The 26,176-nt window shown below is 34.9% G+C and overlaps 2 protein-coding genes and 1 pseudogene across 2 annotated transcripts; 1 reads left to right on the forward strand and 2 right to left on the reverse strand.

Annotated features, from left to right (window-relative positions):
* Window positions 1-387: 387 nt before the first annotated feature.
* LOC133288336 (acidic endochitinase-like) lies at window positions 388-1,390 on the reverse strand (annotated as a pseudogene).
* Window positions 1,391-15,080: 13,690 nt separating this feature from the next.
* On the forward strand, window positions 15,081-15,983 carry LOC133288328 (hevamine-A-like). Its single transcript, XM_061486058.1, has one exon. It carries the CDS (start codon window positions 15,081-15,083, stop codon window positions 15,981-15,983), a length of 903 nt encoding a protein of 300 aa, XP_061342042.1.
* A 528-nt stretch (window positions 15,984-16,511) lies between these two features.
* LOC133288306 (plastidial pyruvate kinase 2-like) lies at window positions 16,512-21,420 on the reverse strand. Its single transcript, XM_061486033.1, has 12 exons — window positions 21,017-21,420; window positions 20,596-20,883; window positions 20,312-20,477; window positions 19,956-20,090; window positions 19,696-19,806; window positions 19,530-19,618; window positions 19,271-19,333; window positions 18,739-18,914; window positions 18,344-18,446; window positions 18,075-18,223; window positions 17,488-17,596; window positions 16,512-16,919 (listed from the first exon to the last, which is right to left on the reverse strand). The coding sequence occupies exons 1-12, from the start codon at window positions 21,245-21,247 to the stop codon at window positions 16,812-16,814; spliced, it is 1,728 nt and encodes a 575-aa protein (XP_061342017.1). The 5' UTR covers window positions 21,248-21,420; the 3' UTR covers window positions 16,512-16,811.
* Between the last annotated feature and the right edge of the window lie 4,756 nt (window positions 21,421-26,176).

The following is a 26,176-nucleotide window of genomic DNA, read 5'->3' on the forward strand; positions in this document are numbered from 1 at the left end:
ATACTCTTTACAGAAGTGATTTTACTACTTTGTATCTGTTGATAGTGTCCGCTAAAGGATATATGTAAGAATATAATTTGAATCTTATTGTCATCCATCACAAAGAACTAAAAAGTTATATAAAACCTTGAATATATCATGGCATTCGATCCACCAAGCAATGGAACCCTTGTACATTGTATGCATACATACATAACCTTTATTCAATGCGAAATCCAATACACGAGATCAAACATGCTTTGATTCGCATTGATTGGCCACATATGCATAGCACCTAGGAAAACAAAGCTTGACTAGATATATACCTCAAAGGTAATTAACAAGTCATTTATTCCACACATACACATAGGATGCAAAGCATATAGTCTGCACGCCCATGCTTGTATTCTAATATTGTTTTGGTAGGAAGCAGTGCAGAGCTGCGGACACACACTCATGTATTGCGTCCGATACTGTTGTCATGAATTGCAATACATCTTTTGGAACATACGGCTTTATCTTATCGCTGTATTGAGATTGAACATCACGGAATCTGTCCCAAAGCATAACTCCTCCATAGTTGGAAGCCTTCTTTATGTAGGGAAGTACATCACAAATCAGCACTTCTGGTTTTATATAACCCCCACTTGGAGCTGCATCAAGCGTTGCTGGTAGTCCGAAGAATACCGAGTTGTTGGGTAGAACTAACGAGGTTCAAGCATCCCATGCTTGAAAAAGCGATGAAGGATTACCCGCTGAATATTGACAAGGAGGGTTGTTGTAGAACTGAACAAATATATAATCGAAAAGGCCAGTATTGATAGCTTTGCAGAGGTAATAAATTGGGTTAGTAGGACATTGTGGGGCTGCAGACAAGTAGAATTTTTTGGGTTGTCTGAGAGTATCTAGTTCCCTATCAAGGTCTTCCCAATAATACTCTGTTTTTTCGATGTCAAAATCAATGCCATCCAAAGTGACACTTCCTAGTGGACCAAATTTGCCACTAAGGAAGTTATCCTAGAGCTACTCAACAAAATTCTTTGCATCCTCGGGTGAGCAGAGGGAGTACTCTCCAATTCCACCTCCGAGTGAAAGGAACACTTTGATACCTTTGTTCTGGCAGTGTTCTATTTCAGGTTGTAGTTTGGTACAAGGGCTCCAGTCGCCGCAATGGCCTGCGAAGTTCCATGCTGGGGTTCTGTAATAACCGAAGGTAGTAACTAGTAAGGAAAGCGAGGTTCACAATCTCGTAGTTTCCAGTGTCACATGTGGTGGTCAAGGTGCCATCGCCATTGTTTTGGCCCCAATAAATGGCAATCCCACCGGTGGATGCCTCTGAAGACATGATGGTGAAGGAGAATGTGAAGAGGGATAAGAGACTAAGGATCAATGCTCGCCTTTCGGAAGCCATGTTTGTGAGGTATGTTGGGTTTTTCTTTGTTTAGCTAGCTTGATACAGTAAGGGCAAGAGAAGCAACCTATTTATAATGGGAATGAGATTGATGGCAAGACATTTTTCTAGACGGATAATATTATGTAATGAGTATAAAAATAAAAACGTGCATTCTTTTCCCATGCATGGTTCATATTCTATTGGACGAAAACCAAGGAAATACCTACTGGACGAGGAAAAAGAGAGAGATTGTCCAAGAACCCTCTAATATCAAAGACCAAGGGAGGTGCTAACTAAGCTATCACTCGTTCTCTAGTCTACTGAACCTTTTTCATAAGATAAACGTGCAAAATTAAGCTAAAAGGGTGAAGATTCAAAGCAAATTGCAGGGAAACAAGATTTACAGTAAAGTATCTATCTAAATTCAAAGTTCTTGTGCTTCTGGCGTTAGTTTACAGCAGTACTCGAGGGGAAGTGAAAGTAAATAAAATAAAGCATTGGCATGTCTTATTCAGCAATCCTTATTGTAGTTGATCCAACCCCCATGTACTAGATTAGAGGGAATTCCCAAATTTAAAAATCTACCATGCGCACTTCGTTGTTTGGTTAGAATAAATAAATGAAAACTACTAAATTAAAAGTTTATTCTTTCGATTAATCTTACCTAGTGCAGATAGCAGAGACCTTTCAAACTATGGCATTTGGCAGGAGATCAGTTTCGTGCTTGTCACCCGCTGATTCGAGTGCCAGATTGATAATTTTATATATCCCAGTGAACACGTTTAGCTTCGGCTGCAACCTCTTCACACGATTCTCAACATTTTGGAGGTTTTCCATATCTTCCTTTTTGTCATGTGCTGCTTTTGGTGTCCATTTTTCTCTGTGTAACCAGTAAAGTAGAGCACACCAAAATCGACGTTTTACAAAAAGGTTTTTGAAGCAGTCGTTCTAATGACATAAACTGAATCACTAACGAACATTCCTTTTTCCTCTCCACTGTTTTAAACTATGAAAATGAAATATGTACGTACTAAACTCTTCAATGAGTTGGACAGGATTCAAACGGAACTAGTTGAATAATTGATGAATCAGGAGATATATCTAAAAAGAATATACAATTTAAGTTAATTAGGTTTTGAAATAATATTGTTATAATTCTCGGTATAAAGCTACCAAGAATCAGCCCACTGATCGAACTTACAGAAACAGAAAACATAAGAAACAACACACAAGAAATTTATACTTGGTTCAGAAATTCTTTGTACAAGAATTTCCTACATCCAAGTTGGCCAGAGAGGGTCAAACACCCTCTAGCATACACTTTATTCAGAACATATAGCAGGTACAAATATGTTCAGATATTTACATATGCAAACAGTAAACACAGCATGCATAAAAATAAAGGTAAACACATCACCTACTCACTATTTACAGAGAGATACCAAAAATACCTAAATGGAGCCAGCACATTTACATACGGTTTTTCAACAAGATACAAAAGAACTATACAGAAAAAAGGGCAAGATATCACTGTCTTCAAGCAAGCACCACCAAACCAGTGCAATCAGCTACACGGTCTCCAGAACTCTTCAACAGCACAGAGAGTTCAACATCAGAACCACCGTCAATCTTGGAAGATAGCAACTCCCAAAGAAAAACCGATTAAATGAAGCGCCACACCACCAGGAACAAAACTCTCAACTACACCGAGATGAGATACTCGATATTTCTCACTCAAATCTCACTCTCAAACCTCCGTTCCAAACCCTAAGTTCCAACCTTTTCAGAGATAACGAATTGTACACAAAGAAAGAGGAGAGAGAGACTAAAAGATTTTAACATCCGTATAAAATGCTCAGTGACACGATAAGAGAGTAGGTGAGATATTTTATCATTCATTTTCAGCTAAACAAAACGACACCGTTTCTATGTGCAGGTGAATTATCAATTGTCAACATATGGGCCTTAGTAGACAACCGGTTATTCAATGGCCCAAAGGCAAACAGAGAAAATGCAAGCATGTTTAGAAAAAATACGATCTAACAAATCTCCACCTATTTGCTAAACATACAACAGAATAAAGTGCACACCAGAGTTTTCCTGGCGTTTAACCCAAGGCCTATGCAATGCATGTAATTTAGGGAGGTTTTATTTTTAGCAAATTTAGAGCCTCCCTAAATTTACTAAGAGGAACAGTCTTAGTTAAAATATCTGCAGGATTAATTTCAGTTGGTATTTTATTCACACTAACCTGACCATTACTAATTATTTCCCTTATGAAATGCAACCTAACATCTATATGCTTGGTCCTTTCATGATATGCACCATTTTTGGACAAGTGTATGGCAGATTGAGAATCAGAGAATACCTTAGGAGGGTCATTACCTAGACCCAACTCAGAGACAATTCCATGTAACCACATTGCCTCCTTGACAGCTTCTGTGAGAGCCACATACTCTGCTTCAGTTGTGGAGAGTGCCACAATGTGTTGCAAGCTTGCTTTCCAGCTCACCACATTTCCTCCCACACAAAAAACAAAACCAGTTAGAGATCTTCTTTTATCAAGATCAGCAGCATAGTCAGAATCACAATAACCAGTAATATCACAATTAACTGAGTTTTGAGCAGTATAATGAATGCAGCAATCAACAGAGCCACTAAGGTATCTAAGCAACCATTTCACAGCATTCCAATGTTCCTTAGATGGTTTACTCATGTATCTACTTACTACACTAACACCATAAGCAATATCAAGCCTAGAACCTATCATGGCATACATTAGGCATCCAACAGCATTAGAATATGGAATATTGCACATAAAAGAAGCCTCATCCGAGGCTAAATCACCATCTACAGCCTTTAACCTGAAGTGACCAGCAAGGGGAACACTTACAGGTTTGGCCAGGTACATGTCAAAGGTCTTTAAGACCTTTTTCACATACTCAGATTGAGAGAGAGTCAATATCCTTTCATCTCTTTTCCTTGTAATGTCCATGCCAAGTATCCTCTTGGCTGGACCAAGGAACTTCATCTCAAATTCCTTTTTCAACAATGATTTCAGATTATTAATTTCATTTTTGTCCTTAGATGCAATTAACATGTCATCAACATAAATCAGTAAGTAGATAAAACAGTCATCATGCAGTTGTTTAAAGTACACACAATGATCAAAACTACTCCTATTAAAGCCTTTGGACAAAACAAAATCATCAAACCTCTTATACCACTGCCTAGGGGCTTGTTTTAACCCATAAAGGGACCTTTTCAAAAGGCACACTTTGTTCTCAGCCCCCTTTTTTATAAATCCTTCGGGTTGCTCCATGAATATGAGCTCATCAAGGCTGCCATGCAAGAAGGCAGTCTTGACATCCAATTGTTCCAATTCTAAATCATGAATTGCAACAACTGAAAGTATGAGCCTAATTGAAACATGTTTCACAACAGGGGAGAATATTTCATTGTAATCAACCCCCTCAACTTGTGAAAAACCCTTAGCAACAACCCTTGCCTTAAACCTGGCAGCTTCAACACCTGGGATTTCTGGCTTCCTTTTAAAAATCCATTTGCATCCAATCACCTTCTTGTTCTTAGGATGCTCCACCAAAACCCAAGTCTTATTTTTCTCAAGAGACTCCATCTCTTCCTTCATGGCTTTTAGCCAATGAATTTTAGAATCCAGCCTCATAGCCTCTTGGTATGAGCTGGGTTCATTAAACTCCAGCACATCTCCAACTTGGAGTGCAAATGCTATGACATCTGCATGTGCAAAACGACTTGGAGGTCTTATATTCCTCCTAGTCCTATCTCTAGATAGCAAATAATCCTCTAGATTATCTCTATCCAGTTCCACATCATGCTCCTCAATGGGAATGTCATTCCCATCATCTTGAACTTCGGCAACAGTGTGCTGTTGTTCATTTTCAGCCACATCAGGTTGCTGCCCAGTATTGTTGGGCAGCTCCACCTCCAACTCAACAGTCCTAGGTAGATGCTCTTTGTCACTCAGTTTGGATATGTCTTTATAGAATGTGTTTTCTTCGAAAATCACATCTCTACTTATGACACACTTCCTTTCAGCTATGAGCCATAGCTTATATCCCTTAACACCTGAAGGATAACCAACAAAGACAGATTTAACAGCTCTAGGACTCAACTTATCTTGTTTTACATGCATGTATGCAAGACAACCAAATGGTTTTAAGTGTCCTAGACTTGGTGGCTTACTAGACCAAAGCTCCATAGGGGTTTTAAGACCTATAACTGTGGATGGGCTTCTATTTATAAGGTAACAGGCTGTGGAAACAGCCTCAGCCCAAAAAGATTTAGGGAGACCAGATTCAGCCAGCATACATCTGACCTTATTTAGGATGGTTCTATTCATCCTTTCAGCCACCCCATTTTGTTGGGGTGTTTCAGCACAAGTTCTGTGCCTCTTAATACCATGCTCATTGCAAAAATCAAAAAATTGATTATTGCAAAACTCAAGCCCATTATCAGTCCTTAGGACCTTGACTTTCTTATCAGTTTCATTCTCTACAAGGGTCTTCCAATTCTTGAAGCTATCAAAGGCTTGATCCTTTTGCTTCAAGAACATGGTCCATACTCTTCTAGAATATGAATCCACAATAGAAAGGAAGTAATGGCAACCAGAGAGCGAAGGGGGAACATTAGGAGATCCCCACAAATCAGAGTGTATGTAATCAAGGACTGATTTAGAAAAATTTGAAGAACTAGGAAATGGTAACTTGTGTGTTTTCCCTAAAATGCAATTTTCACAGAAATCAACACAAGTTACTTTCTTAGGACTTAAAATACCTTGTTTACATAACTCAGACAGACCCTGGTTGCTGATATGACCCATTCTCTTATGCCAGAGAACAGATTCATCATCCTTGGCTGCTGTTATACAGCTTTCGGATGAAACAGCATGGCCTTGTAATATGTACAGGCCATTAATTAACCTTCCTTCCATTAAAATCTCACTACCCTTAAGAACAGTGAGTGAACCTTGCTCACTCTTGAATAACAGCCCACTTGAGTCAAGCATACCTAGAGAAATTAAATTTCTCCTCAAGTCAGGGACATACCTCACTTCTTTGAGGATTTTATGGCTGCCATCAGCCATTAGAAACTTGACAGCCCCAATCCCTTCTATTTGACAGACCTGGTCATTCCCCATAAGGACCTTTCCACCCTTTTGGAACCTTAAACCAGCAAGCCACTCCTTCATAGGAGTCATGTGAAAAGTGCAATCCGAATCCATAACCCATTCAGCCTCAAAGCCCTTATTAGACACCATAAGGACTTCAGCACCCTCACACCCACTAAGTAAATTTGCATACTCAGTTTTAGTTGCTGCCTTTGCAGCTCCCTTATTATTTTCAGGGCAGTTCTTCTTGATATGCCCCTCTTTATGACACAACCAGCAGGTAAATTTACCTTTTGGCTGCTCTTTATTTTTATTGCCTTGTGTGTTCTGGTTAGGTTGGGATACATTATTGTTTCCCTTCCATTTATTTTTAAATTTCCCCTTCTTGTTCCCTTTACCCTTCACAACCAGCCCCTCAGCATGGGACTTTTTATGGGAGAGTAATTCAACCTCCCTTGCTCTCAAAGCTTCAGTTATCTCATCTAAGTCCATTCCCCCTTTGCTGTATTTTATAGCATCTTTTACACCCCTATAGGAATCTGGAACAGAGTTCAAGAGGATCAAAATTTGATCCTCATTTGAGGCAGTTGCCCCAGCGTTATCCAGATCTAAGGTGAGTTTGTTAAACTCATCAAGATTGTCCTCCAAGCACTTAGAAGGATCCATCTTGAAGGAAATAAATTTCTCCTTCAAAAACATCTTGTTTGGGGCAGATTTAGTTTGATAGAGAGCCTTAAGCTTTTCCCAAAGCTCTCTAGGATTAGTTATCTTACATACACGCCTAAGGACACTATCAGACAGATTTACAACAATTAGACTATGAGCTAGAGCCATTAAGTCTTTTAGTTCCTTAGGTGTTAGGGAATTAGGAAGATCCTTTTCAGGACCAACAACATCCTCACACTTCTGTTGGACCAAGACAGCCATCATCTTGATCTTCCACATGTTAAAGTCACCCCTCCCATCAAACTTCTCCACCTCAACCTTGGTGATACCCATCCTCTTCAGCTTCCAGCAACAGAAAACACGAGGACCAGAGGGAAATAGACAAAGACCACGAAACAGAAACAGAGACAAACCAGAAGGGAAAAAGAACCAAGAACCTAAGCTCTTGATACCACTTGTTATAATTCTCGGTATAAAGCTACCAAGAATCAGCCCACTGATCGAACTTACAGAAACAGAAAACATAAGAAACAACACACAAGAAATTTATACTTGGTTCAGAAATTCTTTGTACAAGAATTTCCTACATCCAAGTTGGCCAGAGAGGGTCAAACACCCTCTAGCATACACTTTATTCAGAACAGATAGCAGGTACAGATATGTTCAGATATTTACATATGCAAACAGTAAACACAACATGCATAAAAATAAAGGTAAACACATCACCTACTCACTATTTACAGAGAGATACCAAAAATACCTAAATGGAGCCAGCACATTTACATACGGTTTTTCAACAAGATACAAAAGAACTATACAGAAAAAGGGCAAGATATCACCGTCTTCAAGCAAGCACCACCAAACCAGTGCAATCAGCTACACGGTCTCCAGAACTCTTCAACAGCACAGAGAGTTCAACATCAGAACCACCGTCAATCTTGGAAGATAGCAACTCCCAAAGAAAAACCGATTAAATGAAGCGCCACACCACCAGGAACAAAACTCTCAACTACACCGAGATGAGATACTCGATATTTCTCACTCAAATCTCACTCTCAAACCTCCGTTCCAAACCCTAAGTTCCAACCTTTTCAGAGATAACGAATTGTACACAAAGAAAGAGGAGAGAGAGACTAAAAGATTTTAACATCCGTATAAAATGCTCAGTGACACGATAAGAGAGTAGGTGAGATATTTTATCATTCATTTTCAGCTAAACAAAACGACACCGTTTCTATGTGCAGGTGAATTATCAATTGTCAACATATGGGCCTTAGTAGACAACCGATTATTCAATGGCCCAAAGGCAAACAGAGAAAATGCAAGCATGTTTAGAAAAAATACGATCTAACAAATATAATATAAAAAAATATCTTTACATGATATTTTGAGTTTTTGAGAGAATTAATTCCTTAATATAATACAAGAATTTTTTTTATTCAAGAAGTTTAGAATTCGATCCTTATCACTTTTTTTTAATAATTTTTTTTTTAATTTAAGCACAAGTTAATAAAATAACCATAAAAAAATCTGTGTATTACTCATATTATAAACCCAAAAAATATTTTCGTGGGTTTGAGTGTGTTAAAAAATAGTATAATATTAAAAAAAAAATTACTTTTTTTTTTTTTGGAGTTACCCAACCCTAATTATCTCTTTGAGACGAGTTGGCTCCCTCCGGTATCCCCACGAGCTTCGACTCTTTGAGCCGGCTATGGGACTAATCCGGAGTGCGGGGGAACAGTGATGGCTAAAGGTTCAGCCCCCTCCCCCAGAATGCATTCAGCGAAAAAAAAAATTACTTTATGAAAATGCATAAAAGATGAATAATATAATAAAAAAATATTCACCTAATCGTTTAAATTTTTAAGTTTAATTGGTTTTTTTAAATAAATATATATTAAATTGATAGTTTTTTCACATGTTGATGTTTATAAATCTGTTACCATTTATTGAAAATAATTAATAGTAATGCACCATGTCATATATCTTATTTGTAATACCAGAATGCTTTAAAAATAAGGTAGAAATTAGAATTTCCTTTCAATAATATAACAGACAAATGTATTAGGCTAGAAAGTCAACGTCTGTATCTTAAGAATATACAAGAAAAATATACCATCGCGACTCACTGGTTGCATTTTAATTGAGTTTCGAGGATAGAGATCAGCATGATTAATCATGAAATTGTGAATATTATTCGGATTAATTTATTACTTGCGTTTTACACGTTGAATTGTGAATTTTTTTGCATACGATAATTTATTAACTCACATTATGTGATTGGGTTAAACAATATTGTAAAGAAAAATGATAATTTTATAATAAGGAAAAAACTACTCTCATGTTATATGAGATTAATTTTTTTTTCTACACATATTTTGATAACTGTGCAGCTTTTTATTTTCTTTTTGAGGTAATTAATGAGACTTACATATTTATCTCTAGGACTTGAGATAACTTATTTCCTTTAACATGAAATTAATATCACCCTTATAACAATTAGAGCTCACTCTCAAGGGGGCACACTTGAATAAATGATTTTCCAAAATAAATTTTACTCAATGAAAATATTTGTAGTTCCCTTAACCTACTAAAGGTAGGCTAGTTGATTTTATTTTCCTCTATATATTTGCATCAAAGTATAGAATTGACCCAATTCTTATCCCAATGTTAATTAAGACATGGCCGACTCAATTTTAAGCCCATAAAATTAACAATATTGAAATATTGAATCATGACGTATATATTAACCCTGTCAGGTAATATCTTAATTAGGAAGTGCTCAAATAATTTTTTTGGGTAAATTTTATTCAAATATTTTAAAGTAAAAAATAAAATAACGTACCAAATAATGGTAGCTCAGTTAGTAACAAGAGAGTTAAGTCATTGGAAAGAAAGGAGCCTCGATTCGATTCCTACATGTTATCTTTGGGAGTAATTTAAAAATCTTCATCATCTCTGACCCGCCCCGTACTTCAAATTAGTCTTGTAACTAGTTCAAAGAGTCAAAATTTGTGGGGATACCAAAGAAAACCAACTCGCCTCAAAGAGATAATTAGAGTTGAGTTAGGTCAAAAAATAAAATAAATTAGAAGAACGTGTTTCACGCTCTGAATATTTTATTTCCAATTTTTCTTTGTTATTTTTAATTTTAAATAAAAATACCTTAAAAATTTTGTTTATTTGTTATATTTTAAATATTAATTATTACTATTTTTTGTTTTTTTTTTGGTCGCTGGTTGCCTTTGTAGTTGCTAGTATTGTTCGAGAAAAAGAAAAGCTAACGTTAGTTTTGCCCAAAAATATCACGGATAAATGGGCCAGCCCAAGATTAAATGAATTCGATCCATTTAACTTGTGTTTAATTAATCAGACTAAGCAAAAAATAAATTAATTAAGTGAATAATTTTCAAAATTGAATCCACCAAATTTTAATAGGCAAACAAGTAGACTCGATCGCGACAGATTTATCTCATATTAACGACCTCTTTCATGAGGTGTTATTCTTTCAAGTTAAAAAGTAAAATAAAATAGCATAGTTTTTATAATAGAGATTAATTTGGGTGATAAGTATTACCTTAAAGCTAATTATATTAATTACAGTAATATAAACATGTTAAATTCATATCATAAATAAATAAGGGTAAGTATAAATAAACAAGTAATTAGAAAAATGAAAAAATAAATTAATATATATATTACAAACATGTAATGAATTTGTTTCTCATCATAATTATATTGGGAGAAAACACACACATTAAATTTCCAATACATTATGTCTTGAAACTATGCTACATACATAATTTTTTTCTCGTCATTTATTTCACTTCTTTTGCCAAGAACTTGCAAAAAAATTCATTATTTTAAGGAAAAATTCATAAATTTTACTTTCACAAAATAACACGTTCTACAGGTTACAGATGATGAATATCAAATGTGAAAGTCATTTGAATTACGGATTATTGTTAGGTGTATCCATATATGCTCCCAATATTTTAAGGAAACTGGTAACACCGCAAGATTCTTTAACCATCCCTGCTATAGTATGGAGAATAACTATTTTCCTAATCCTAGCAAGAGGCAAACCATTGGTGAGACCTCTGCGGGCTGAATGGAAAACTCAAATTCTAGTACAATGACCTTCGAAAGGGAAAGCAAAAATACTCGATTAATGTAACTCATGCAATAATAGAAGCTAGGGGAATAAACGTCCAATATTGATTACCCGTTAAAAGTAAAGTAACAGTACTCCCACTAGTGACGGACTTTCAACCATATATTAAAGCGCGAATATTTGGAAAATGTACATTATCTTATCTTAAGCTTACAATAAACTGAAACCTCTAAGAAATAATAATAAAAACTGAAAATCCATCTTTGACATCCACATGAATCCAATTCGTAAGGATGGAATAAGCTAATTCTGGTGATGGTTCATTAATTCAGAGGTGACAAATGAAATGGATCATCGACAAATCACCGAACCACGTGTGCGACTTTTGCTTCTGTCTAATGCTGAGCGGTTTAGATAGTTTAGATTACGTTATGTGTTGAATTTTTAGTTGTATATAAAAAAAAATACTCAACGTTCTGAACAGAACTCAATGTTCAGAAACTAAATTTTGTTACATGCATTGTATTTGGACGCTCTTTGCAAATTTCCAACGCTTACTTCACTATTTTGTTTCCTATTTCTCTCTCTCTCCTGCAGTATATACGTACAGTGAGGATTAAGAGTGTAAATAGGCTGAACTTTGACTTAAATATGCTAGGTCTATGTAAAAGACCTTATGTTTAGCCTGACCTGTTAGTTTGTGTAGGCCCAAATTACAAGTCTGGTCTTACTTATATTTAAAAAATAAAAGTCTAGACCTAGGTCTCTTAGTCTGTTTAAACATATTAAACATTCAACAATTAAAAAAATAACTAAAGTAATATTATTTTATTATTTAAAATTATTAAAATAATAATTTTATTTATTTTATTTAAAATAAATAATATGATATAAGTGACCTGTGAATTTATAGGTCCGACATATAAAAAAAAACCTATGACTTATTTTCTAAATAGATTTTAAAAAAAATCTAGATCTATTCTATTTGATTATTTGTAATAAGTCAAATTTCACCTAATATAAATTAGCTCATAGACTCGTATAAGCTACCCTAACCCATTTATCAACATGCACACTCTCATGACGAGGTTAAAGCCGCGATTGCCTTCGAGGCTCGGAAGACATAGTTAGTGTCTTGGTGATATGAGATCCCTATTTTCAACGGTATACGATATACCACCTTTTTTTTAAAAAAAAAAGCATTGACTAATGTATCAAAAAAAAAAAAAAAAAACATATATAGACTAAAATGATCTAATCTCTAGAATATAAAAAACCTGTCAAACTCAGAAATTCCTTACTCTTTATCTTGTTCTTCTATCTAACTTTGGTCAAACATTTATGGAAGACTACTTTAGAAGATAAAAACCCATTTATGGAAGACCACTTCTACTACTCTCTGTCGATGTCAACTAATTGACATCTTCAAAACTTCTCCTTTCAATTTGTTCTTGCAGTAAACTTGTTCCCCTAAACTTCTCCTTTTTAAAGAATAATGTCACTGCACATATATTATTTTATTCATGCACAATATTTTTTTTTAATTACTTTTACTTTCACTTCATTTTATATAAATTCACACCCACATTCCGATTCTTTCAACTCATATGACGATGAATATACACTTATAGCATTTTTCCTTTCTTTTTTGAAGAGGAAAAAAAAAAGAAAAAAAAGAAAGAAAGGAAAGTTTTCCTTTCTAAAATAATGAATACACTGAGTTGACCATGCCGCGGTTTTGACACCAAATGGGAATCGAGGATGAGGAAGTCAGACGTTGACAAGTTAACTTCATTTTCCCATTTACAAAGCACTCTCTTGCAGACATTGCGGACTGGATTATTATTTTGACGTTTTAAGACGATTATATATTATCTCTACACCGTTAGGCCGTGTGTGTTACGCGAAATTTTGGAAGATTCTCGGGAAACTGAATTAATTTAAAATTTAAATTTTCGGGTATTATTATAAACTGAATGTAAAAATCATATTTTTGAAAATCAAGATTCTCGAATAAATAAAAATTTCTCCTGTACCAAACGCATTTATAAATTAATCCACAAAATCGACTCAATTAATATCTATCGGATTTCTTCATTAATATATCACACCCATCATTATCAAATCTTATTTAAACATTTGAATTAATTTGAAAAAAAGCTAATTGGTTCAATTCCTAAGCTAACGCAAATATTTTTCTTTACTATTCTTTAGCACTACTCTAGGTTTTGATTATCGCAAATTCAGATTCATAACGTACCTTATGCATGCATACATGATAATCTATCCATAAAATAAGTTTTATAATATATACACATTCATAAATTGAAATTTATAATATGCATGTATTTATTGTTATTTATAAAGCAAAAATACATATATTGCTATGTTATAAATGCATCACAGACTCGTGATAACAAACTGGACTGGTCAGTTTGATTGAAAAAGTCAGCGAATTCACCAAGTTTATAATCCCACTCATCTTGAAAAATTAAATGATCAAATAATTAATTAAATTGGCCCAAACTTAAAGGAGAAACGATTTTCTTTATTTTTTTAATTCAATCAAAAAAAATTTAATCAAATAAAAACCAAATGTCAAACTTTAGAAGTTCAAGTATAAATTACTATTATTCAACCTCTTATTTGCACAACATAAAATATAATTTTGTACATAAATTTAAAATTTTATCTAATCAATTTTTTATGAATTTGTATGAGTTTATCATTTAATATTAAAAAATACATTTAATTTTTATCGGTTCAACCAGAATTAGTTACGGCCAGAGTAGTAAACCGTGAGCGAATGTTTTTACTAGTTTAATCGATGCTATAATAACTTGAATGCATCTAATTCAGATCAATGCATCTTTGATCAGAAAAAAGTTTAACTGAAATGAATTTGTTTATCACATGGTGCCTTAACACATTAAAAACTCCAAGTAGAGTTCAGCTTGAGTATCTAGAAGTGTAGGGGCTCTATAAATTTTCTCCTTTTTTGTTGTTCAGCATATATTTTGGCAGAAATACAATAGGGGAATATGGCATGCTTGCAGTGAATGCTTCTTCTGACTTGTTACGTAATTAACTGTATATATTATAAGTTAATTAAGTGACTCATGGCGTCATGTAAATGTAATTGAATGTTCTGGTTTCAGTTTTAAAGCAATTAAAATTCACAAATGTTATTATAAAACATAACACAAAAACAAGATTAATATTCTTCTTTTGAGCTTCAATAGGTACCCCTCTTGTCAACTTTTGGCTTATAATTGGTTGATAAACATAGACGAATTCAAGTAGCGACAATGACAGTGGATAGACAGCACGTACCCTACGAATTAATTTAAGACTAAATACCATTTTGGGTCAGCAAATTTCACGATGCCTACTTTAGTACCTAGCAAAACAAAAAAAGCTATTCGTATGGACCCATTTTAGTCCTGTTGAGGGGCTAATGTTGGTCTTTTTTGAATTTGTGAGGAACCACAATTTTAACTAAATGGGTCCATTTTGAATTTCTTAGAAATCACGAATAACTTTTTATTTGTTAGGGACTAAAACCGACATCGTAAAATTCGTTGAGGACCAAAAAGTGTATTTATAAAAGAGAGTTGTTGAAAACCATTAAGCTCTTTGACCTTTTCCACTCTTTCATCAACGAACCTTCGTTCCAATCTTCAAACTAGTGAATTTTTGGTCCTATAAATATCACAAATGCAAGGAACACTTCACACAACATTTCAAAGGGAAAACCCGAACCCACTTTTAGAAAGATGGCAAAAAACTCTCATAATGCTTTGTCTCTTCTCCTCCTTCCCCTTCTCTTCCTCGCTCTTGTTGGAACCTCTCATGCTGGTGGCATAGCCATCTACTGGGGCCAAAACGGAAACGAGGGAACCCTATCTGAAGCATGTGCCACTGGGTTATACACTCATGTAAACATAGCTTTTCTCAACAAGTTTGGCAATGGCCAAACCCCTGAAATGAACCTTGCTGGTCACTGCAACCCTGCAACCAATTCTTGCCAAAAGTTTAGTGCAGACATCAAGGATTGCCAAAGCAAAGGAATCAAAGTGTTGCTTTCTATTGGTGGTGGAATTGGAAGCTACTCTTTATCTTCCCCTGAGGATGCTAGAAACGTTTCAAGATTCTTGTGGAACACTTTCTTGGGTGGCAAGTCATCTTCAAGGCCATTAGGGGATGCTGTGTTAGATGGCATAGATTTTGACATTGAACTTGGTTCCACAGCAAACTGGGAGCACCTTGCACGCTTTCTCAAGTCATATAGCCGTAAAGGAAGAAGGGTGTACCTAGGTGCTGCCCCTCAATGTCCTTTTCCTGATGAATTCTTGGGCACTGCCCTTAACACAGGGCTATTTGACTTTGTTTGGGTTCAGTTCTATAATAATCCTCCGTGTGCGTATGCTAATGGTAACATAACTAACCTTGTGAATTCATGGAACCGGTGGACAACTTCAGTGCCTGCAAGCCAGATATTTTTGGGCTTGCCGGCAGCTCCGGCGGCGGCTGGCAGCGGTTACATCCCTGCTGATGTGTTGACGTCTCAAATCTTGCCGGTGATCAAGAAGTCACCGAAGTATGGAGGGGTGATGCTGTGGTCAAGGTTCTTTGATGGCCAGAATGGGTATAGCACTTCCATCATTAGCAGCGTGTGAAGAGTCGTACTTTCTATTAATCAATGATTTCATTTTATCAAGTTGTGATTTTAAAATTAATAATTAAGAAAAATAATAATATTGCACCTTGGAAAGTAGTGCGTTGCTACCTGTAATTGTGCTTCGTGCGCGCACATGAATATTGCACAATCAAGAAGTTTGAAAGAGAAAAAAAAAAAAACAATGGAAAACAAATGTAGTTTTATTCTCTTTAATATTAATTTATTATATAAAGAATTTGTCCTTATTTTAAACTCAGTTAAAAGTATTTTAAAACAAGTTGGACACCTAAAGAGCTTATTTTCTCTATGCGACTCCAGCTTCATTAGCGGCTAGTCTTGATTTTGAACCTTTACGATGGACTTAGAGTTTAGAAGATCAAATAAAAAAAATTGAGTAAGGTTTCAAAACTGAAAATAAAAAACTATATTTCATCTTTTAAAGTCCTAAGATTGATAATATAATATTCAAAATTAATTATTGTCGACACTGAAAGTTGCAAGAAGAGATAGAAAAAAATTTCCTCAATAGACTCGTTCATAATTACTCATTATCAGTAACAGGTTCGTTTACATTAAAATTTCAATGACATATACTAACATCTATCCGTGCTAAATGTAGAACCATAGAAAAGTTTACAAAAAAAAGAATAAGAATAAGAACAGGGCAATAAATGAAGAAAAGCTGAAACCTAAGAAGCAAACAAACAACCAAAAAGCAAAATGGGCACCAACCCACCAAAGGGGAGCATGCTCTTGTAAAATTAAATGCAGTGTGTCCTGAAAGGCTGAAACTTAATCCGTGGCCACTCTCCACCTTTCTTTATGTTTACACTGTTCGGACCTGGATATTGTGTGTGGATTGGAACCTCCATATGGGTTTCCTGCCACTTTGTACAAGTGCTACTTCTTCTCCTGCTTTAACCATTCCTTGCTTCTGCGTATGGAAACAATACGTATGATTATGAAGAAACTAAAAATGAAACTGGGAATATTAGGACAAGTTTCTGTTTAAGCAGTTATGTGAAGCATTTTGGCGTCAAGAGAATCTATTAAATAACTGGCATCCCGGGCAACAAAATTTAGCCATCAGATTCCATGTGTGTATGACAATAATTTCGTTTCATAACCACAAACTTAACCAAGCAAATTTTATAGTCCAATTTCAATACAAGTTTAACAATCCTTTTAAAAAGCAATTGGATACCCAACTCTTGCTAGTCACTACTTGCATAACGCAAAAATATGAAGTCTAATGGTTTAGTTCTAATAGAATCAGTCGACATTTCTTTTAGTAAGTGCGAGATGAAGCATTTGCTTATATACCAGCAGAAAGTAGTTCATATAAAGCATAAAGGTCCGCGGTCAAAGTATTGCCTTTGCATGCATGGATAATATGAGGGTGAGAGGAAAACTGTGTTAGAATTTTAAAACCATTTAAACAACTATGGTTATGGCTTCTATAGGTAACATCTTAATCATTGAAGATATCCTCCAAACATTACCTGCAGCATATCCAAGGCTCTCGTAAAAGTGTCTTCAGCATCATCAGAGAATTCCATGTAAATTGGACAGACTCCTTGATACAAAGCCAGCCTCTGTCGTATCCTCTTCCTGCATGGCCAATAAAATTAGATAGATAACAAAGCTGTCCTAGTTATATTAAGGGCAGATAAATACAAATTAGTTATCAATTGAATACATACTTCAATAAAAGAAATCAGTTTCATTGGTTTAGTGCTATTTTATACAGCTTCTGAAAAAAAAATCGTCACGAACATTTGAAGTAGCTGATTCATTAGATTTATCTGCCAACCTTAGGATTCTGGAAATCATATTTTATACGATCACTAATCAATCGGTTTTATTTGTTACTAAGCATAGATATCCAACCAAGAAAATGATAAAACTAATTAAGAGAAAATATGCATAAAATATAACCCAATACATCTTAGAAGAATCTCTTAAAGGCAATTAGGCACACATGCAATTGGCTACTGATTAAATTAGTCTCATGTTCATCTAGTATCTTCTGTTTTTTTTTTTTTTTAAAGTTTTATTATCAATAAGAGAAAGGGAAAAAAGAACTCACTGATCTGTAAAAGCAAAGATGGTGCCTGAAGGTCGATAATGGCTCAGCAGGATAGCCATGAAGCCCGATCTAGTGAAGACAACAGTTGAGGTTCCTAGGGTATTAGACATCATGGTTGCATGGCATGCAAACATCTCGCTCATGTGGTTCTACATACAACCAAAATAAATAAATCACACATTTCAGTGCCAATAGTTAAATGAGGAGAACACGATGATTAAACAAAAAGTTAGCATGGCAGTGAAACGCATCAAGTTTAAAGTTTCAACCTTGAATACTTGACCAATATTAGGTGGCATTTGACCACCAGCTATGGTGGCTTCTGTCCGTAATGCTACTGTGTGCATTACTTTTACAGCTTTTAGTGGGAACCTGCATTATAATAAATTTAATCATTATTGTCACATTCAGTGAATACTCTTGCTATCGATTTGTCTTCTAAGTCACTAAGATTCTACTGTTACTAATGAGTAACCAGATATTGATTCTCAAGTATGCAAAATCACAGTTATATACCGTCAACAATGCACATCTTTAAAATATAAACTTTTAAGGCTACCAATTTGATTGTCATATTTCCTTTCCTTTGTAAAAAATCAAATAGGATAAATATCAATCTGTCAAAGTAATTGGACACTTCAGAGGCTGGGTGTTATTTACTTACTTTCCGTGGGCAGTTTCTCCAGAAAGCATTATTCCATCAGAACCCTCTCGTACAGCAATTGCAATATCAGATACCTCTGCTCTGGTTGGTGTTGGGTGAACAATCATGCTTTCCAGCATATTTGTTGCCACAATAACAGCCTTTCCCATGCTACGGCATATCCTGATTATCTCTTCCTACATTAGCAGGCATTATGGATGTTAAGATGAGCTCTATCCAGTTAAGGTAGAATTTGGTTGCAATTTAATTATGAAGAATTTACATCCAACTGAAATTAGATAATAGAACTTAAATTTAATTAAAATTTGATTTTGTTTTAGTCATCTCATTCTTAAATTTGTTTATGATTTAACATTAATTAACTACATTCTTCTCCTGATTTCTTACTTGTGACATTTATTATTACTTAGATAACAAATACCGACAGAGTCTTTTAATTAAGATGAGCTGAAATTGATGTCGAGTTAAGGTAGCAATACCAACTGATAAATATCTTTGCCATTAATCTCAGTTCTGTTTAAAAGGACTTTACCTGCAAAAGTGGAACCTCCTCAATAGGGAGCTCTGCACCAAGATCTCCTCTTGCAACCATAGCCTAAACAAGATGGCAAAAGTAGAGAGGTCAACATCAACAATCAGTAAACAAGTGTGCCACAAACTTAACCCATAACCCCTAAGCAAAATACATTCAAAATTAAAGATTTCTGATTTTACAATATGCGCTAAATCATCCCTTTTCCCCAGTATCAGGCAGTAACCATAACGAAATAATGCAAGGATTAAGTAAGCACCCCATCAGACGCTGTAATAATTGAATGCAAGTTTGGTATAGAGTCCGCACTTTCAATTTTTACGATGACATGTATATCAGCATCACAGCCTGCAGTATTGAGCGGGAAATTTATCATATTTATAAATACAGGAAAAATTAATCAGATGTGTATCTTAAATATTTACTTTTCAAATAATTCTTCAGTTCATGAACTACTTGTGCATCCTTAACAAAGGAAACAGCATAGAAGTCAACTTGGTTATCCACTCCAAACTTAATGTCGTCCCAATCCTTCTCTGCACGAAATCAATATGAATATTAGTTCTTGGGAAACCACCATAACCTCAATCCACACCCAGACGAGCAGACACAAAGTGGCATGCAGAAACCATAAAACAATTAATAAAAAATTGCCAATAATAGGAATAATAATCCAAAATCTAACCAGTGATGGAAGGCAGTGTTGCACTTTTTCCTCTAACATTCAAATGTCTCCTTGACTTGAGTTCTCCTCCATCAACAACTTCACATTTCACAGAATCCTCTGTCTTAGACTTAACCACCAAAGACATCATACCACCTACATCATTCATCACGAGACAGAAGATCACAAAAGACAGCATAACACCAAAGGCAATAGCATATATCCAAGACTTGGTATTGACTCTTTCTAAGATAAATAGGCAATAATAAATCATCACTGACAAAATTACTCCCGTATCTGCCGATTTATCAATCGACGAATACAACATAAAGTTGGTAGTAATTTGAACATTTTAACTGATCAGTTGGTTGCCATACCATCAACAAGAAGCATATCCCCCACTTCCACATCATTGACAAAATCATCATAGTTCACGCTAACACAATCTGCAGTTCCAACACCTCTCCTGATAGTAAAAGTGAATTCCTGCCCACTTGTTAACATGATTGGTTGTGGTAAATCCCCGCTCCTAACCTCAGGACCCTGAAAACACAGAAAATGAATTATCAGCTGACACAAAAACAAAACTGTGATCACGAAAATGTAATATTAAGAAAGTAGCTTTAGAAAAAACTGAAGAATACTTGAAGGAAGAATTTACCTTGGTGTCAAGCATAATTGCAATTACATTGTCCTTGTTTTGCGCATTATATTCTTTAACCAAATCAATAACTTTCTGATGAGAAGCATGGTCTCCATGAGACATATTCAAACGGGCAACATTCATCCCAGCCTCAGCTAGCTTCCAAATCATTTCCCTTGTGTTGGTAGAAGGACCAATGGTACAAACTATCTTTGTCTTTCTCATAACTGTGGGCTTGGACCACATTCCAACAGAAGTGTCACCAAGTTGCTGCATACCACGCATGTGCTGCAACTCCTCCTCAATCTATTCACCACAACACGAAAAAAAGGGTTACAACAATTTTCTCAATACCTGGCAACCACCATATACTTCAATTTTAGCATCTGGGTCCTTCCCAAAATTTCAAATTGCAGTAAGAGAAACAAAAAGCACGAACCTTTGAATCATCCTCGGGTGAGACGGGGACAACTTTGGCGGGTGCAGATTTCCTTGCATTGATGAGGCAGCTTCTGGAGCTGACTTTGGGGGTATTGTTCCACTGTGGCAGGAACACTTTGGAAGCAAAAGTTGCAGGCTTTAACAACGTTTGAGCCCTGTCGTGTGAAGATCCAGTGGTGGGGTGCAAGAGGGAGGCGTGGATGGATCGAGTGGCTACTACCTGAGCCATTGCTGCAGAGAGAGAGAGAGTTGAAAGGTGATGAGAGAGAATGAGGTGAGGTGTGAAGAATAGAAGGAAAGAAAAGAGAGTGAAATTGAAGGTTTGGAGAAACCGCCGTTATATTGGGGCGGAGGTTAAGAGACAAATATAAAGTGGGAGAGACACAACACAAGACACTCTCTTCGTTTGTATCGAATGGACCAACAAATGAATTCCTCTTTAAACTACGCTGTTGAAAGTAGTTGGATGCATCCTGCGACGTCGTTTTTGGTTTTGGAGTTTAGTCTTCTGGGTATTTTTTCTCTCTCTAAAAAATAAGGCAATACTCATTTTCCATGCTTTGCAGATAAAGCTATACCTTATATAAGTAAGTTACGTTTTATGTCTGCATCATTAACAGCATTGGAGACTTGGAGTCAATATTTGCCATGGTTTACCAATGCAATGAGCTTACACCAAACAGTACGAAAACATCATAAAAGAGTATGTAATAAAGGATTCGCTTTTTTCTGCACAAGATAAGTTATTTGTATTAAGTTTAAGTAAGTGTAATATGACATCGTTTTGGAATGGGTTTTTATCATTTTAATTTATTTCAGAGTTATTATAGTATTTATAATTATAATGTTTTAATATTTCAATCTCAAAATGACGTCGGAAATCATGCTATTTTTATAATTTTAATTTATTTCAGAGTTATTATAGTATTTATAATTTAATTTTTAATATTTCAATCTCAAAATGATGTCGTTTTGAGAATAAACACAGATAATTTATCTGCATTAACTGCATAAATATTTTCCTAATGTAATAATTATTAGTTTATTACTCAACGAGAAAAAAAAAAGTTTACATTTTTGATTCAAACTAAAAACCAAGATGCAGTTGAACTTAAAATCACTGTTGTCAGACCCGACCCGGGCATCGACCCGGTCGGAGTACTGGGTTATTGGGTCACTGGTCGGACCGGTTGATCTGGATATCTTTATAATAAATATATAAATTTAAAATATTCTCTATTCTAAAACAGATAAACAAGATCTATTAAATAAGCTCAAAAAATACCATATCACATTATTACAAGTTCAAACTTAATCAGTAAATTGCACAAAATAAGAACAAATAAATGAAACTGCATGCTATCATTATGCCCATAGTGCCAAAGTTGTGTCAATTACCTCTCTTTCTCCACCAAACTCATATAAATCTTGACCAACATTGCTTGCATTTTGGTATGTAATTTTCACATTGTGTACATCTGCATCATTATCCTCGTACTCGTCCAAATTTAATTGAGAGTAAATATTTTTTTCGGTCCTCAGCAAATTTTACGATGCCCGTTTTAGTCCCTAGCAAATAAAAAGGCTATTCGTGGTCCCTAAGAAATTCAAAATGGCCCTATTTTAGTCTTTTTGAGGAACTAATGTGGGTCTTTTTTTAAATTTGTGAGGGACCACGATTTCAACTAAATGGGTCCATTTTGAATTTCTTAAGGATCAAGAATAGCTTTTTTATTTGTTAGGGACTAAAACAGGCATCGTTAAATTTGCTGAGGACCAAAAATGATATTTACTCTTTAATTGATCTATGACAAATAAGTTTTTGTAAGTTACTGAAAAAACATTAAGTGATCAAACAATGGTAGAGAAAAATTTGGAGAAAATATCAAACAAGGGTAGAGAAAAACTGAAGAAAACTAAGGTGATGTTTGGTTGAAGGGAAATTTTTATGAATAATAGGGAAATGAGATTAGTAGGGAAATGGCTGAAAAGTGAGTTTGGTAGGGAAATGTAAAAAAAGTTGTTTGATATGAAAATAATTTACCGGAAAAATTAGGTAACTTTTGTAAAGTCTATGTTTTGGCTTTTCATAAAATATAGATGGGGAAATAATGTGCTACGACGAAAATACCCTTGTTTTTGGAACACCGGCTTACATAGCACCAGAGGTTCTTTCTAGGCGAGAATATGATGGAAAGGTACTCTATTTGCTCCAAATCGACTAGGTTCTTTAGAGTTCCGTGCATCTGATTTATTTATATATCATCTTTCTAGCCTGCTGCATGTCACCAGAAGCTTCTTTTTTGTGTGTTTGTGGACGGGATTGGCAGGTGGTATTTATTTTATAATCAAACATGTACTCATCACTAGTTGTGTTGCTTTGTTGTTCTTCTAGCTTTCATGTTCAGAGTGTGGAGGACGTAATGAAAATTGTGGGAGAGGCAAGAAACCCACCTCCAGTATCTAGGCCTGTCAAAGGTTTTGGTTGGGAAGGTGAAGAAGATGAAGAGGTAAAGGGTATAATCACAGGGTATAATGGTCTCATTTGTTGTGGGGCCATGTGGTTTACCCATCTTTCTTTGAAAAAAACCACCTCATACAATGCATTTTGAACAGTGTAGAAGCCTAGCAAAAGGGCACAAATTTGAAATTGATATGCATCATAAATGCCTGGGTGTTCAGCCATTCCTCTGTGAACCAAACACATGATTTTCAAAATGCTATCTTCATTTGCACGAGGTTTTTTCAAAAACCCATCAACCAAACACCACCTAAAAGACTAAAATATTCTACCTTTGTCCATGTATATGGGTAATAATATGCCAATTTTGGTAATCCCCCAATGTAGTTACTAATATCGAATTCTATAGGACATGCAGAAAAAATATATTCAATTGTTGATTTTCTTATATTATATTTGTTGATTTTTCAGCCTCATGCTTTGTGCTCACTGCTCAATATGAAGAGCTGAACAAAATTTTTTGGGACTTTGGGACCCTGCTAGTTCACATAATACTCTGAGCAATGCTGACTCTCTTATGATTTTCATTAAGTTTGGCTAGAGATAAATGTTGAAAAAGATACCTATTTCATAAAGAATTTCAAAGAGAGAACAACAACTAGGGCCTCCCGTTAATCAAAGAAATAAAGGGTCCTCTTGAGGGTTTCCTTGTGACTCGATGAAGTAATAGATAGTTCAGAATCGTTCACGCTTATGTATCTGAACATATATTAAAGCAATCAACATTTTTCTTCAGAAGAGGTGAGAAGACGGACCTGTGAAAACGAACAAAGATGAATTTTATTCTTTTTACATTTATGGCTTAGGTTAGGGATTTCGCTGGTGAGACGACATGCCTATGTTCTTTTAAGGGAGTTTGATTTTTTTTAAAATTTTGAGTATTTGACCCGCACCGGTTCACAAGACCCAGAGGGCCAACGGGTTCCGTCCAAACCTGACCGGGTCGTACTGGGCTGATTGCATGGCCGGTTCAAACTCCAAAGTGCAACCCAAACTGGTTACTCTACCAGGTCATCGAATCTCAAGTCGACCCGCCCGAGTCGGATCGGGTCTTACAACAATGCTTAAAATTATTTTTGTTGAACCATTTTTGGCTCTTATAAAATATTAAAATGGAACTAAAAAGAGAAATAAGGCAAGACAGACAACAAAAGAGAAACCGAAGACTAGAGGGATAGAGAAGACTAGAAGAATTGAAAGGAAATTCCAATTCATTCTTCTATACACCCATATAAAGCACACTGATTTTATAACTCGTTTAGGACAATGATTTTAAACTTTTTTCTAGTGAAATATTTTGTCACTTCAGTGTGCAGCACAATCTGCACTATGCCCAAATTTCGGGTTTTTTTTATCTCGGACGATATGGAGTGAATATGGGGAAGTTTTACTATTCCTACAACTAAATTATTATTTGATTAATTTGAAATTAACCGGTGAAAAAAAAAATTAATTTCTCTGTTGTTTTAAATTAATCAGCAATAATTAAAGAGAAAGTAAGAATGGTAAACTTAAAATGGTAATAATTCCCATATATATAACCGTTCCCATCAAATTTGTCACTTTTTATTTTTACTATTTTAAAACTTATTTTTTCAGTTAAAAAATGTTTTTTTTATCTTGTAGATAAATTATCCAATTCTGTCCGTGGAAAATAACCGTGTTTTTTTTTCAGCTCTTTAATGTTAAGATTATCATGGCCGACTAATAATTTAAACTATTTTCGACGCTTTTGAAAAATAATTGCATCAATGTATGGTTGATTTTGATTATTTTTTAAGAAAAATATATTTTTTTAAAGTGTAATAAATTTTTGATAATAAATTATTTTCAATGTAAAATAAATTAATCCAAATATGCATTAAACACTAATAATAATTTATTTTTTAGGCATGCAATAAAACAAATTCGGACGGATATAATCAGATGTTAATCACGTTTAACCATTTTACCAAAAGAAATAAAGTACGTTTAACCAAATTTATCAATTTTCATGACATTTCCAAAACATTTGTAACGATTTGCGAAACAGAAGAGTCACATTAAAATAATTAGAACTAGTCAAGGGAGTATATTTTTGTTGATTGTGATATTTACTTGTTCTTAAAACTTGAGGGACAAAAAATGTGATTAAAACTATTAATATGTTTTTGTTTTGACTTTTAAAAAGAAGTTATTTTTTTTTGAAAAAAGTTTCTTAACAATTTTTTAATGGGAAATACTATTGTCAAATTTCACGAAAATAATTCTCTCATATTATAGAGATAAGTCAATTGGAGCTCACATTAAAAAGAGAAAAAAAAAAAAAAAGAGATGGGGTGATCTTTAAAGTAAAAAAACAGGATATAATTATCTCATATTATATGAGAATAATATTTTTTTAAAGTAATAAGGGCGCGTTTGGTACGCGACTTGTTTATGAAACCACGGGAAAACGAAGTAGCGGAAAAAAGTCTTCCACGTTTGGTAGCTAAGATCTTCAAAGCTGCTAGGTCAAATTTGTTTTTGGAAAATCTTCTTGTGTGTTAACTTATGTACGGTCTGACAAATTGTAAATCCATAAAATTTGTGGAAATGTTGGCTGCCCTAGGAAGGAAAATTAAAGCGCGAAAAAGTAGACAAAATTGACCTTGTGAG

This window comes from Gastrolobium bilobum, unplaced genomic scaffold (assembly GCF_033153095.1).
Source record: "Gastrolobium bilobum isolate Gb01-03AN ecotype WA unplaced genomic scaffold, APGP_CSIRO_Gbil_v1 utg2831, whole genome shotgun sequence".
Classification (NCBI taxonomy): Eukaryota; Viridiplantae; Streptophyta; class Magnoliopsida; order Fabales; family Fabaceae; genus Gastrolobium; species Gastrolobium bilobum.